This window comes from Triticum aestivum, chromosome 5B (assembly GCF_018294505.1).
Source record: "Triticum aestivum cultivar Chinese Spring chromosome 5B, IWGSC CS RefSeq v2.1, whole genome shotgun sequence".
In the NCBI taxonomy this organism is placed as follows: domain Eukaryota; kingdom Viridiplantae; phylum Streptophyta; class Magnoliopsida; order Poales; family Poaceae; genus Triticum; species Triticum aestivum.
In genome coordinates, this window is record NC_057807.1 from 324590541 (window position 1) to 324606941 (window position 16401).

Below are 16401 nucleotides of genomic sequence, written 5' to 3' on the forward strand. Positions count from 1 at the left end.
TTGGATCACTTAAATACAAATGAAGAGTCTTGAGGTTTTGCCAATCTTTGTCCTTACCATTTTGAGTGGTCCACATCTCTAGTCCATGCGATGCCAATCATTGAACATCCTAAAATATTTGTCTTGAATGGATATTAGTTCAATAAGATCTATGTTGTTATGAATTACCAAAACCACCCGGGGATTTGTTGCACTTTTAATCTCCCCATTTTTGGTAATTGATGACAACATATAGATCAAAGCTTCGACAAATGATTAAATGAATGAAATACATCGTAGCTTTGAGAAGTATGTGATAAGAAAAAGCTCCCCCTAAATTTATGCATTATTAATAATTTGCGATTGAATGCAAATGCACAATCGATTAGGATCATGGGTCACTCTTCCATGTCACATACATCTTGGTGGGAGCGCACAAAATGATATGAGTGAAATAACATACACGCGTCACCAAAGACATAAGTGAATGATCATACACTAATAATTGTAGGGATGAGCACTAAGCATACATTAAGCAAAGTATGATCAACCACACAGCCAAACATAGTATCTCATGAGCATCACCCGATCAAGTAGCACAGATCAAACGAACATAGTAGCAAAAACTCAATGAAACCAAAGAGAAAAAGCGATAAACACACTCTCTCTCTCCCTCTATCGAAGTCTAAGATCTATACAATTCCCCCTGGCAACAAGTACTAAAAAGCTCTAAAAGGTATAGAGCTATGCGTCTCTCTAGGCATGATCCTCTGGAACTCCTGAAGGGGTCTTAAGGCTTGTGGCTCCAGTGTGCGTAGATGGCGTGGAGATAAGTGCATCTATAGATGCCTCTGAAGATGTCTGCTAGACCGGTGGAGTGGACATTGGAGGTGGCACTGGAGCAGTAGAGACTGGTGCAGAGTGAGTAGGCCTCGTGACTGCAACTGGCATAGTTGAAGATCTGGGTGCCCTGGGTACAGTCTGGAACCTCTGAGTGGTAGGTCTCTCATCTCCATTGTCCTTGGCAGCAATCCTGCTTGCCTTAACATCTGCCTGCAGCTTCTCCACAACTATGTGAACCTCGGTGATCTTCACATCAAGATCATGAATCTTTGTCTGGACAACCCGCTCTATACTCTCCTGGTTTTTGGAGATGTTGGCCAGACTCCTCTCAATCCCCAGGGTGGCCTCTAGCAGATATGTCATTTGATCATTCTTTGACTAAAGGTTTGCAATGGGTGCATTGGGAGCTATGGCTTCCTGAGATGCTTTAGCTGCTGCTGCTGCATGGGCCTCCCCTTGAGCCTCAACAAGTGTGGGGTGTGAGCGATCCATCACCACCACATTATCCTTGAACTCTGGCTGAAGAGGGAGGTGCTCACGATCTAGTAGATATGTGTCTATACCAACTTTGGAGTTGATAAGTATCTGAATGTGTGGGGCATATCCACAAGACCTCATCTGGTCAGCAACTGTCCTCTTGACCGTCTCTATAATAAAACTCATAACTTTGAACTTCTGAGGTGGGGAGTCAAACAAGTGAAGCAAATTGATGGAGTGTCCACGTATCATCTTGTCATCTCCAGACTTTGAAAAAAGGGTATGCCTCAAGGATAGTGTTGGTTGTGGCCAACCCAGCTAGCAAGTGCTTGAATGAACCAAGCTTGTGTGTACCAAGATCTTTCTTGGGAATTTCTGTTGGGGAACGTTGCAGAAAATAAAAAAATTCTACGCTTTCACCAAGATCAATCTATGAGTTCATCTAGCAGCGAGAGAGAGGAGTGCATCTACATACCCTTGTAGATCGCGAACGGAAGCTTTCAAGAGAACGGGGTTGAGGGAGTCGTACTCGTCGTGATCCAAATCACGGGAGATCCTAGCGCCGAACGGACGGCACCTCCGCGTTCAACACACGTACGGTTGAGGAAGACATCTCCTCCTTCTTGATCCAGCAAGGGGGAAGGAGAGGTTGATGAAGATCCAGTAGCACGATGACGTGGTGGTGGATGCAGCAGTGATCTCGACAGGGCTTCGCCAAGCTTCTGCGAGAGGGAGAGGTGTAGCAAGGGGAGAGGGAGGCGCCAAGAGCATGGGTGCGGCTGCCCTCCCTCCCCCCCTCTTTATATAGGCCCCCTAAGGGGGGCGCCGGCCCTAGGAGATGGGATCTCCAAGGGGGGGCGACGGCCAAGGGGGTGGCTTGCCCCCCAAGGCAAGTGGAGGCGCCCCCCACCCCTAGGGTTTCCAACCCTAGGTGCAGGGGGGAAAGTGGGGTGCACCAGCCCACCAGGGGCTGGTTCCCCTCCCACTTCAGACCATGGGGCCCTCCGGGATAGGTGGCCCCACCCGGTGGAACCCCGGGACCCTTCCCGTGGTCCCGGTACAATACCGGTAACCCACAAAACTTTCCTGATGGCCGAAACTTCACTTCCTATATATAATTCTTTACCTTCGGACCATTCCGGAACTCCTCGTGACGTCCGGGATCTCATCCGGGACTCCGAACAACTTTCGGTTTACTGCATACTCATATCTCTACAACCCTAGCGTCACCGGACCTTAAGTGTGTAGACCCTACGGGTTCGGGAGACATGCAGACATGACCGAGACGCCTCTCCGGTCAATAACCAACAGCGGGATCTGGATACCCATGTTGGCTCCCACATGCTCCTCGATGATCTCATCAGATGAACCACGATGTCGAGGACTCAAGCAATCCCGTATACAATTCCCTTTGTCAATCGGTACGTTACATGCCCGAGATTCGATCGTCGGTATCCCAATACCTCGTTTAATCTCATTACCGGCAAGTCACTTTACTCGTACCGTAATGCATGATCCCGTGACCAGACACTTGGTCACATTGAGCTCATTATGATGATGCATTACCAAGTGGGCCCAGAGATACCTCTCCGTCATATGGAGTGACAAATCCCAGTCTCGATTCGTGCCAACCCAACAGACACTTTCAGATATACCCGTAGTGTGCCTTTATAGTCACCCAGTTATGTTGTGACGTTTGGCACACCCCAAAGCACTCCTACGGTATCCGGGAGTTGCACAATCTCATGGTCTAAGGAAATGATACTTGACATTTGGAAAAGCTCTAGCTAAACGAACTACACGATATTTGAGCTATGCTTAGGATTGGGTCTTGTCCATCACATCATTCTCCTAATGATGTGATCCCGTTATCAATGACATCCAATGCCCATAGTCACGAAACCATGACTATTTGTTGATCAACGAGCTAGTCAACTAGAGGCTTACTAGGGACATGTTGTGGTCTATGTATTCACACGTGTATTACGATTTCCGGATAACACAATTACAACATGAATAACAGACAAATATCATGAACAAAGAAATATAATAATAACAATTTTATTATTGCCTCTAGGGCATATTTCCAACAATTTCCTTGTATGTATTTGCCATTGAGTTGTGGTCCATCCTGGGCTTCCCTTAAACATCAACATCATCTTCATCTTCCTTAGGGGCATTAATAAGAGCACCCCACTCAGAGATAGATGGCTGGTACTTGGAACCTCAGTCATCCATGCAATCAACCCATCTGTATAGAAGTGCGCTGTGGAGTAGAATTGCGTGATCTTCTCATCATTCCACTTTGTGAGCTTCTAACCAACAAATGCATAAACTCCAGCAAGTCTGAAACTCTCATGAACATGGGGGAAATAATCTTCATTTGCATCTATGTATTTCCAGTCCACCCACTTCATGTCACTTACAATGGGCTTCTTATCAAGCAAAACAGACTCATAGAAATCTTGTTGTTCCCTGGTGTGGAAACGGTAGTCACAAGCAGTCCTCCTCCTAACTGAATAGGGATCCACTTTCCTCCACTCCTGCAGACCCTTGTCCTTCCTAAGCATCATATTTTCTGCAACAGGGTATGCATTGTCATGGTTTGGGATCTTGGGCTTGAGCTTCCTGAGCACTGGTGGCTCATCATCATCTTGAACTTCAGGCACTAGGGCCTTCTTCCTCTGAGTAGCTGGAATGTTTCTTGTTGACCTCTTGGGAGCAGAAACCTTGGGCTTTGACTTGGGCTTGGAGGGACCAGCAGCTGACTTCATAGCATCTGCCATGAGTTTTTGTGTCTTAGCTGGAGGTGCTTCAACATGCTCTTCCTCCTCCTCCTCTTGATCATCTTCCCTCATGGAAGGTCGGCCAATAACTATAGCAGTTGTCTTTCTAGCCCTCTTTTTCTTCTTGCTGGCATCACCTTCTTAATAACTTGGTTCTTCCAGTGTGAAGGTCATTATCTCTTGTGGAGCTGAGGTTTTTCGACGTTTTGATGTTGGGACTCTCCTCACAGCAGTTTTCTTCTTGGCACCTGGCTTAGTGGTAGCTGTAGAGCCATACTCCTTTCTGAGTACTGCCTTCTTCTTGGAAGTGAATCATCTACAACAAAATCTTCATCCTCACTTTCTAGGGTTCTCTTCTTTCTTGTCCTGGTGGCAGCCTTTGGCAAGTTGCTTGGACTGCTCCTTGTGGCATCATCATAGCTCTCATTTGTACTAGAGCTCTCACTGAGCTCAACATTCTATTCAGATTGGTTCAGACTGTCGCTGGCACTAGACATCTTGCAAAGTTGACCCTGTGAATAGATGGGTATGGGCAGAGTAGATGAGTTATCACAAAAAGCAGATAGTTTTTCAAAAAATTGAGTCCAAACTTTAGTATTAGTTTTCCACAGAAAGCATTTCGGAGATACCGAGTTGATCATTTCAGTGACACTGAAGCACTCACAGAGCCTAAACACACCATTTCGGTTGGACCGGGTTGTGGTTCGGTGGCTCCGAGATGCTAGGGTTTCACTGAAATTTTACTTTCGGTCTCACCGATTAGTACGTTTCGGTGGAACCGAGTTGTACTTGTGCAATGGCCAGGGGCAATCGGTGGGACCCAAAATTTCATTTCGGTCGGTCCGAGATGAGTTCTGCAGAAACCTAACCCCAATTTTTTTCTTTGAATTTGTTTGGTGGATAGATGAATCTAAAACGTGGCAAGATACTAGGCAAGATCCTTGTGCATTGAATCAGAGAAAGAAAGCACGAGGAGATCGAATATCACCCTAACTCGGTGACGATCCTCTACGGTGGCAACGATGGAGTAGATTCCGTTGATGACGGCGGATTCCTGTGGCGACGATGCACAGGAGACGACGACGATGATCCAGAGACCAATGGGGCGCAGCAATGGGGCACGAGCTCAAAACATTTGAAGAAGTTTTCAACCGTACGGGCCGCAAGATATATATATATATATATATTATATATACCCATGTGCTGTCAGTGGCACCGAGTGGAACAAACCGGTGGCACCAAGATGTGAAACAGCGCGTAGTTACATCAAATCGATGGGACCAAGTCGGTCTAATCGGTAGCACCAAGATAAAAACCTAGATCAATCTAATGCTTTCGCTGTGACCGAGTTTGAGTGGATTGGTCTGACCAAAAAACAATACAAGGTTTTGGAAGGCAGCCCTTGACGGATCGGTGGCTTCGAGTGCTCCTCACCCGGTGGGTCCGAAAGGAACTTGTTCATTTTTTGTGATATAGCATGAATAGAGTTTGAGACAAGAAGAGCATAGATAGCTAGAGAAAGTTCTTAGGAATTCTTGTACATCCACTTGGCCAATAAAAACAAAGACAATCAAAACAACAAACGTATGTTCTCGAACGGAGAAAGTATGCAACCAACATGCTCACACAATAAGATAACAAATGAAATATGTGTCAAAGCATGCACAATCAATTCTAGCATCTATCAAGCATGACTAGGTCATCTATATATGAGTATATTGACTTAGGAGTCAAATGAGAACATTTGATCATAGGTCATACTCATCGTTTAAGGACAAGTGGGCTTACCGCTTTTACATAAAGCATTAATGTGTTCACACCATTACAGTTGCTTTAGCTCAATTTTTAGAGCAAAGATCCCCTAGATTTGATATCCCCCCTATGAGGGGATGAACTAACCTTGGGTTTTGTCGATGATGACTTCATGTAGATAGTGAAGATGTGGATGCTCAATGTTGATGTAGATCATTTGGAGCAATCCTTTGAAGTGTTGCACTTTCAATACCTACATGGGTTAGTCCCACGAGGAACATACAAGGATATAGAGTGATATGCACATATGATGATGTCCATGAAATCATTAGGTTACCTTGTCCCTTGTCTCACCAACAAGAGGGTTTGTGACTGCATGAACTAGTGCAAGATATGAAAGCTGATTGCACAAGTCCTTGCCATAATGAATGTGAGTGAATTATGTTGGCGGAGTCACCCTCAAGAACACTCTAGTTCTTCTTCTTTAGGACCCACATCAACTTGATGGGAATCCTTGGAGTTGTAGTTGTACTTGATGAAGTAGAGCTTGAAGAAGTCTTGGTAACCCACTTCACCGTGGCCTTAGGAGCTTCTTCAAATGAGTCAAACTATTCTTGAAACTTGTCCTTGCCTTTTAGCTTGTGGTCTTGTGGTGGAAGATCATCTTGAGCTTGTGTTCCCTCAAAAGAAGTGGGGTCATAATTCTCTTGTTGAGGAACAACCTTCATCTTGGGTTATTGATCTTCCTCCCATTCAACTCCATTGGCATTGAACTTTCGTTCGAAACCAACACATTGATTCTTCCGGTGCCTTCCTTGCTTGCGTATAGTTTGCTCAAATTGCTTGCTCCCGGAAAGGCTCTTGTAAACACATTTCTCTATAATTCCCTTCCATGAGCTATTTTATTGCTCAAGTGTAACTTGGCTAAGAGAATCATTAGTTGAATCAAGAGAACTACTAGAAGCAATAATATTGGATTTGGCATTGTTACTTTTACTACTAGAAGAAGAATCTTTCTTGCTCTTGTTGCTGGATTTTACTTGTGGCATAAGTAGACAAGAGGAGACATTTGGCAATGTAAGAAGAACTCTTCTTTCGAAGATCATCATTGATTGCTTTTAGGAACTCATGCTCTTGCTCTAAATTTAGCTTCTCGAAGCATAGCTTCGCATGAGTCCTTAGGAGCTCTCTATGATCCTCTATTGTTGTTTCATGAGCTAACTTAAGAGTGTTTAGTTCTTTAGTTAGACGCCCAATCTCCTTCTTACCATTGTCATTCGATTCATCTTGATTAGCATGATTACTAGCAAGTTCATCATAGTTTTTATCACTAGCTTTGTGAACAAGTAAATCATCATCACCTAGCAAATCATCTTCATCACTATCAAAATCAAGATACCCGAGGTGTGATATCTTGGTGCCATTAGCCATGAAGCACCTTCCAATTCCTTCATTTGGTGAGTCAAATATGTCGTAGGAGTTGGATGACACTAGTGCAAGACCAGCAACACCTTCATCTTGAGTATATTCAGAGTCAGAGTGATAGATTCTCTCAGAGTAGTTGTCGGAGTCGAAACCGGACACCCATTCACCAACGTGAGCTTGATGTCCTCGTCTTGTGTAGCTCTTTGATGACTTGTCCTTCCTTTCTGAATCCTTGCTTCTACGAGAGGGTTTTCATTCATAACGATCATCTCTACTTTTTCTCTCTCTTGGAGGTGATTCATCTCTTCTACTTCTCCTTTTTGGTGGGTCTTCTCTTTTCTTGTAGGGAGCCATACACTCATTGCAATAGTGTCCGGGTCTTCCACAATTGTAGCAATTACGATCACAACTAGAAGATCTGTTGTCATTGTAGGACCTTGACTTGGAGCTTCTCTCTTTGCTTCTACTCTTGTAGAATTTGTTGAAGTTCTTCACCATTAAACTCAATTCTTCATTGGAGACTTGCTTCTCACTTATGTTGTAGGGGCCTCACTTGAAGCTTTGTAAGCACCACTTGACTTATTGTGAAGATCTTCCTTATACTTGAGTGATATCTCATGAGCAACAATTCTACCAATGACTTCCGTGGGCTTGAGATCTTTGAAATTGGGCATCATTTGGATCAATGTGCACATGATATCGTATTTTCCATCCAAGGCTCTAAAGATCTTCTTGATGATGAATTTTTCGGTCATCTCTTCACTTCCTAAGCTGGCAATCTCATTTGTGATGAGAGCAAGCCTAGAGTACATTTCAGCGACTCCTTCACCATCCTTAATCTTGAACTTGTCAAGTTGACTTTGAAGCACATCCAACTTGGATTCTTTGACGGACTCGGTACCTTCGTGCATATCAACCGAAGTATCCCAAATTTCCTTTGCATTCTCAAGACGACTGATTTTGTTAAATTCTTCAGAGCACAATCCATTGAAGAGAATTGCAAGCTTGAACATTATATTGCAACATCTTCAATTCTTCTGCGGTTGCTTCACGATATGGTTCTCTACCATTTTCAAAGAATTCACCTTGCAAGCCAACATGCACAACAGCCCAAATGACAGGGTTATGACCAAGAATATGCATTTTCATCTTATGCTTCCAACTAGCAAAATTTATACAATCAAAATAAGGACATCTATGGTGATAGTTACCTCACTGGACGTCATACTCTCCTAGGTTGCGAAACCAAGGCTATGATCACCAAAGCTATGGAAATCAAGGCTATTGGAGACCAAAGCTCAGATACCACTTGTAGGATCGAAAATATGTCTAGAGGGGGTGATTGGACTACTTAACCAAATAAAAATCTATCATTTTCCCAATTTTAGTTGTTGGCAGATTTTAGCAATTAGCACAAGTCAAGCAACCAACATACACATGCAATTCTAAGAGTATAGCAGCGGAATATAAAATATTGCATATCAAGGTAAGGGGAAGGGTTTGGAGAAAGCAAACACAATGGAGAGACTGAGATTTTTGGCGTGGTTCCGATCGGTGGTGCTATCGTACGTCCATGTTGATGGAGACTTCAACCCACGAAGGGTAACGGCTGCGCGAGTCCATAGAGGGCTCCACCCATGAAGGGTCCACGAAGAAGCAACCTTGTCTATCCCACCATGTCCATCGTCCACGAAGGACCTGCCTCACTCGGGTAGATCTTCATGAAGTAGGCGATCTTCTTGCCCTTACAAACTTCTTGGTTCAACTCCACATCACGATGGAAGCTCCCAAGTGACACCTAACCAATCTAGGGGACGCCACTCTCTAAAGGGTAATAGATGGTGTGTAGATGATGAACTCCTTGCTTTTGTGCTTCAAATGATAGTCTCCCGAACACTCCACTCTCTCTCTCTCTCTCTCTCTCTCTCTCTCTCTCTCTCTTTCTTAGATTTGGCTATGGTGGAAGAGTGATTTGAGTGGAAAGCAACTTGGGGAAGGCTACAAATCAAGGTTCAAATGGTTGGAATGGAATCTCTTGATATCAACACATGAGTAGGTGATTATCTCTCAGAAAATAAATGGTGGAAGTGTAGGCACGTTTTGATGGCTCTACTCAATGAGGAAGAAGGGCTGGAGGGGTATATATAGCCTCCACACAAAATCCAACCTTGCACACTTTTGACTCATCTCGGTGGCACCAATTAGGAAACTCGGTGGCACCAAGCTGTTCAAAAATATGAACATTAGGAATATCAGTGGGACCAAGTGGAACGACTCGGTGGGACTGATGTGCTATGGCTTAGGGCAAACATCATCTTGGTGGCGCCGATTGCATCAACTCGGTGGGACCAAAGTGAAGCAATAAGCAACTGAGAGTCTGTCAAGCCAACTCGGTGAGACCGATTGCATAAACTCGATGGGATCGAAGTGTGTGCAATAGATCACAGAGCGCTCGCAAGGCCATCTCGGTGGACCGAGATCTGTATCGGTGTGACCGAACTGTTAGGGTTTCTGGCAGTCGTTATGTCAATGAACTCGGTGGCTCCGGGTAGAAAGAATCGGTCGGGCCGAGTTTAGAATTGGGGTTTGGACACATTTGGATGAACAAAGTGGCCGAGGGTTTTGGAGCAATATCACTAAGCACTTTGAGCAAGTAGACCATTAAGCAACACCTCATCCCCTTTTAATAGTATTGGCTTTCCTATGAACTCAATGTGATCTTGGATCACTTAAATACAAATGAAGAGTCTTGAGCTTGTGCCAATCTTTGTCCTTATCATTTTGAGGGGTCCACATCTCTAGTCCATGCCATGTCAATCATTGAACATCCTAAAATATTTGTCTTAAATAGATATTAGTTCAATGAGCTATATGTTGTTATGAATTACCAAAACCACCCGGGGATTAGTTGCACTTTCACTCTTTTTATAAAAAAAGGAACTGAATATATGTCAATTCTAAAGCCTAATTTTGCCGCTGGTAATTACTTTGCTCCTCATGAAAACCATTGTAAAATTATACCCTTTTAAACCTTCACTTCTCCTATTTGGGTAGAGTGCTCCATCTCTTGGAATTCATCCAAACTTGAAACTTGTATGTGTGCAATTAGCCAAGGTCATACAATGCATGCTTACCTATCGTCCAGTGGCTGTTGCTGGAGTACTCTGGTGGCCTGCGAGCATGGAGGAGAACCATAAGTCTTATCTACAACACCAAAGCACCTACAGCAAAGCAAACACACATGGTCTCCTCGCGACCCAAGCACCGGAACGACAACAGAGAGAAGAACGTCCACGCTTACCTGATGAAGATGGACGGTGACCCCTGCGTCGGCGCACCTATGGACGGGTCGGAGCTCTCCCGCCGCACCGCCGGTGAGGCTTTTGTAGAGGGTGTCGCCTGCCTCAGCTCCCGTCTAGGGTCGAACCCCTCCTCCTTCCATCATGCGCTGCACCAGGAGGGGAGTGTTGCGCCCCATCTCCTCTTCATCGAGTTGCCTCCTACCCCAAGCTCACTACGCCCCACCAAAAACCGGCCTCGATCCCATGCGCCCTAACCTATCCCTCGGCCGCGGACTCCGCAAGGAAGGCGGCTGGCGGCGGCGGCGGTGCACCCGCTCATGCATGGGGAAGAGGAAGGGGATCCAACGGCCGCAAAACGTAAGGGACTTTTCTGCAAAAACACCTTGAAAATTTGTTCACAAATGCAAGAAAATGTTTCTTTTTTTAATTTATTCACAAATTGAAGCAATGTTGACATTTTCGAAAAAATATCATGGATGTAAAAAAACTTAGTAATTAAAAGAATTATTCTGAATTTCAAGAAACGTTTTCCAAAAAAATATTATAATATTTCGATCCAACCCGGCAGTTAATTCTTCAAAATTCACACGGGGATATAGACACAAAGACTCAGAAACATCACTATTTAACTACATACCTTCGTCCTTAGATCATTCATGAACATTTTTACAAGTTTGTGAACATTTTTTACTCATTACAAACACTTTTTAAAAATTGTGAACTTTTTTTTATTGGGAACGGTTTTTAAGAATTTTCTTTTGAATCGGTGAACAATTTTAGAATAGACGAACATTTTTCTCGAAATTGGTGGTTTTTTTTTAAATGCATGAACATTTTCTGAATCAGTAAACATTTTATGAATCAATAAACCCTTTTGTAACTCATTAACTGTTTTTTAAATTTTAGGACATTTGTTAAAATGCATGAACATTTTTTGAATTAGCATAAATTTTGTTCAATTTCATTAATAATTTTTAATACACGCATTTTTTTCAAAATCATGGACGTTTTTTAGTTTTACGAACTTTTTTAAAATTGCAAACATTTTTAGAAGAATTCTGAGTATTTTTTGAATTCAAAACATTTAATTTTTTTGAACATTTTATTTCGAAATTATCAGTTTTTTTATATTTCTAAATTTTGTTTATGTTCCAAATTATTTAAAGTAGAACAAAACAAAAACAGAACAGAAAAATAAAATAAGAAACGGAACTAAAAAAACAGGCGCCCGCAGATGGGCCGGCCAAAATGGGATCTCTGTGTCTTCCCCAGCACGCAGAGCGCAGTATAGTGGGTCCCTATGCTTGGGCCGGCCCAGGCGGGAGATTTCCTGCAAAACGTTTTTTATCACTTATGGCATTGATGGGTAATATTTTACAGCTTTTAGGACAATGCCCGTGCGTTGCTACGGGAGCAGGAAAACAAATTACGCAATAAAAGCAGCATACATGGACAAACATTCCTAGTACAAAGATAGGTAAATATCATGATTTTTGCAAGTTAATCAAGCAACGACGGTGCAATGCTAACCAAAGATACAAAACGGCAACCACAGTGATCATACTATGAAATAGTATATGATAACCTCATACATATTCACTGTACAATAAAAAATAAAATGATTAATTAGATAAAAATGCATTATTTTCTTTTTCTAGTACTTCGGGAAGGACAAATAGTATAACGTGACATCAGACCAGCAACTTCCTTGAATCTGACATGCTTATATCATTTCATTATATGGCCTTGCAATCAAGAATCAAATGGAAGCATGATAGGCCGTTTCCTAGCTAATTATAATATGGACAAATAGTATATAATATAGGCTTTCACACAAGACTCAAACGGGCTAATTATAATATGGACAAATAGTATATAATATAGGCTTTCACACAAGACTCAAACGGGAACATGGCAGGCCGTTTCTTCTAGCTAGTTGTTCCATCGAAAAAAAATATAATGAAAAATATCATCATGATATATACCCAGTGCAAGGTACATGTGCAGAACAAACTATAAAAGGGGAGACCGTAGAACAGTAGAGAAAAATCAGTTCTACACCCTCAACAAAGTCTTTCCTAGCTTGTTCTGTTTTTCCTTCCTCCTGAAGCCTTGTATGAGTTTCCTTCTAAAGACTCATACAATGCGCTTGAGATATATTCTTTTTCAAGCTCCTCAAAGAGCAAACATATTGTAATAAAAAATCATGGACAATAATAGTACTCCATTGGTAATGTATTCATATGGGGGCCTTGCAAAACAGGTGTAAACTTCAGAAACATATGCTTTTTATCTTTTAATCCTCTTTTCTGGCAAACATGCTGGATTATAGATTATCACTTGTGATCAGAATCACATGGTCAGTACAATGTGATCATCATAAAAACATAAACACGATATGTTTGATATAAAAACAAAATAAAGGGGGAAATTTCCTTGTCCAGCAAGGCCAATAGAACTGTCTTTAAAAATAATAACAATTATCCAGCAAACATATGCATTTCACATACAGTAGTACCATATATAGTTCTCTTTATTAATAAATTAGGCCATGTTCACATGCATTAAAACATCTTACAGTCCAGTCTAATGCCAGTTCAAAATTGACACCATGGCTGCGCAAAATTGTAGAGTAGAAAACCAGCATGATATGCACGTCTCCCATCCTGTACATCTGAATATACAGTGAAGCTTGTACTGTGTGCAACCCAAACTGAAGCAACTTAAAATATCAAGGGAGTCAAATCATGAAATCTATTGACCAATATCTAACAAAAGAATTATTAACATCGGTCCATTCTGGAGTAAGTTTATAAGTTGCACTATCATCAAATCTTCTCGAAAACAAAAATGATGCTTTGCTAACAGGATGGAAAAAAATAGTGCAGCTCACTGTTACATATCACAAACCATAAATACCATAGAGCAGGAACCTTGTTCATTTTAACCGTGATCATAAAATTGAATTTATATGTACTAATTTGTGATCACTATAAGAGATGACTACACACCAAAAGAAAACAAAAAAGTATATGTAACTAAACCATAATCAGATTGACTCTTATTTGTACGACTCGTCCATCCAATGTATGCCTGATGTATAACAAAAATATATGTGCATATAGTATATGCTCCAGGTTTCACCACTGGAACACCATATATAGGGATCACAAACATATGGTTTGTGGTGCAGGATTCTAGATATTGAATGCAAGCATCATGCCTAGTACCAACCAGAGAATCATGTATTCCAATGCAACAGTACTACTATAGTTTATCCTATTAGTTCCAGTAGTTATCATATTAGTTCTCACAAAACTAACTGGATAACTATGCAGTATCATCGTCATTTGCGGTAGTGTTGACATGAAGGCAAAAAGAATCCAATGTTCGGTTCTAGGTGATGATAAATCTGATGTATTTGCGCCACCACGAAAAAGCAAAGAGTTATTTGTTAGAATTGACTTACATATCAATGTGTTCAGTGAGCGCTGCACCAAAGAGCACATATAATTAGTACAATACTGGAAGGTTTGGCTCAAAAAAAGGTTAACATCTAATATCGGTCAGCTCTACTGCACCAGAGAATTATAAACGTGGACATGATAAAATAAGGAACCATATAGGCGGATTACAAACATTAGTGCGAAGCAAACATATCTTAGTTGTGGGCTCTAACCGCTGAAAAGAACATGATAAGAGTATTTAAAAGTACTGAACAAAGCGAATGGTAGAGAGATGAACTTCGGGTGGATGGTCTCCAGGAGAACTGCCGGAGGTATGGATTCCTGAAGAATAACAAATGGTCCATAACAAGTCATGTGCAGCTGGGTAGTTCAGCGCTAGGATATTAACTACATGTAGATGAATCCACCATGAGGTTGGGATTTGGTAGAGGGGAGATGGGGCAGCAAGGTAGATGGAAGCAGGAAGGATAATAGTGGAAAATATAACAAGTTAGTGAAACCATAGTTACACCAGGTTGTTCTACAACATAATCAGCAACGAATTATCCAAAGGTTGAGTAAAAATGGTCCAATGTTCAATATAAAAAATACAAAGAAGCTATTGCACCGAAAGTGAACATTTTAAGGCAGAATGCTAAACATAAACTTCAGGGTTAAGGTAGCATTATTTTTGGACACCGCATCTTATGGATACTGCAAATTACTTCCAGAAAGTATATCTGATCTAAATTGATATGCAGAGGCAGAGAAAATTATACCAACTGCCAATATAAGCTAGGACTGAAGATTGAACAAACTCGTCCATATCATGAAGTCCAGTAACTTCAATCATCCAAAGCAAAGTAAGAAACAGAAGTACCATAAACACATGTAAGATGGTTATGGACCCCTTGTCTAGCAATGCAAGCTTACCATCAGGGGCGGCATCACACACAACCAAGTCTGCTTTACATCCATCAAAGTCCCTGATAACCTGGCAGCATATGTACATCTGTTACAGCAATACAAGCAAAAGTATTGGTGATGTCGCCCTGCCCGAGCATTGGTCTATGCGTTGATCTATCCATCTCACCACTTCCCCTGCCCGAGCATTGGTGATGTCGCCCTGCACTTGTATAACACCTTCTATTGGAGCCATCGGTTGCAGATCAATTCCGGCCACCATGTCTGGTATAAGCAGAGCACAGAAACAATCAGATATAAAGAATGAAATTATGTTAGAACATAAGATGTTTGCACTGACGCTGCTACGTTAGATGATAGCTTTGCCGGTAGATACAAAGAAATTGCGGCTCAAAATCTGCAATTGCGATTGAGATAAGCAATTGATCAAAGGGATGCAAGCATGGATGGGGGGAACCGAGCATGTGAATACCTGGCTCCAGCTCCCAGGAGCAGCGCACAGGTCAACGGCACGCTTCACTCCTGCACACATGAACAGCAAAACGAAAGCAGCATGTGGTTAATTTGATGCTGCACACCAATGAAAGCAAAGTGGCAGGAAGGCGAGCGAGCTGATTGGGTTGAGACGAGACCGTGGAAGATGTTGAACTCCTGGTCGATCTGCATGAGCTTGAAGGCGTTGCGAGCCCTCCACCCCTCCTCCTTGGCCTTCCGGTAGTAGATGTCCTGGGAAACCGCCGGACAGAGCCCCCACCTCGCGCCTATGGCCGGAATGCCACCAGCGAGCAGCAGCAGGACACCGCCGCACCTCACCTCTCCCTTCTCTTTCCGTCCGGCAGGGCATGAGCAAAGGCAAGCGCGGCAGGCAGAGGCGGTCTCCCGGCGCGGTTGGGACGCGGCAGGACGCGGACGGAGGCGAGCTGAAGGGCGTGGCGGGCAGAGGCGAGCTGAAGGGCGCGGACGGAGGCGAGCACGCGGGCGCGCGCAGAAAGCAGCGCTCCGGCGCAGGCGCGGACGGAGGCGAGCACGCGGGCGTGCGCGGACAGAAGCGACGGCGGGAGCTGTCGTCCTCTGCTCCGGCGTCCTCCATCCTCGCCCGCGACGCCACTGCCCCGCCTCGCCGCGCGACGTCTCCGCAGCACCTGCCCCGCCTCGCCGCACAACCGCCACTGCCCCACCTCGCCGCGCCGTCTCCGCAGCACCTGCCCCTCCTCGCCGCGGCGTCCCCGTAGCCCTCAACCCGTCGCCGTCGCCGTCGCCAGAGAAACCCGTCGCCGTCTCCATCGCCATCGCCATCGCCAGAGAACTGGATAAGACTACGAGGATAGCGGATGCAAATCTAATGAAGACAGGGGGTTTTCTACAAAATGTAACATTATATACGCACTTACTAAAACAGGGATTGCGGGTTAATTTAATATAAACCGAGGGGCTTTAATGCAAAATCATGAGCGACGACGGGCGACA

General features: G+C 43.4%; 1 protein-coding gene across 5 annotated transcripts; it reads right to left on the reverse strand.

Moving 5' to 3' along the window:
* Window positions 1-12983: 12983 nt before the first annotated feature.
* On the reverse strand, window positions 12984-16270 carry LOC123111649 (uncharacterized). Of its 5 annotated transcripts, XM_044532479.1 has the most exons (4): window positions 15567-16270; window positions 15407-15456; window positions 15275-15331; window positions 12984-15198 (listed from the first exon to the last, which is right to left on the reverse strand). In XM_044532479.1, the coding sequence occupies exons 1-3, from the start codon at window positions 16228-16230 to the stop codon at window positions 15284-15286; spliced, it is 762 nt and encodes a 253-aa protein (XP_044388414.1). In that variant the 5' UTR covers window positions 16231-16270; the 3' UTR covers window positions 12984-15198; window positions 15275-15283. The 5 variants fall into 5 exon arrangements, with proteins under 5 accessions (XP_044388414.1, XP_044388415.1, XP_044388413.1 ...); XM_044532480.1 differs by lacking the exon at window positions 15275-15331; XM_044532478.1 differs by having other exon boundaries at window positions 12984-15331.
* Window positions 16271-16401: the final 131 nt, after the last annotated feature.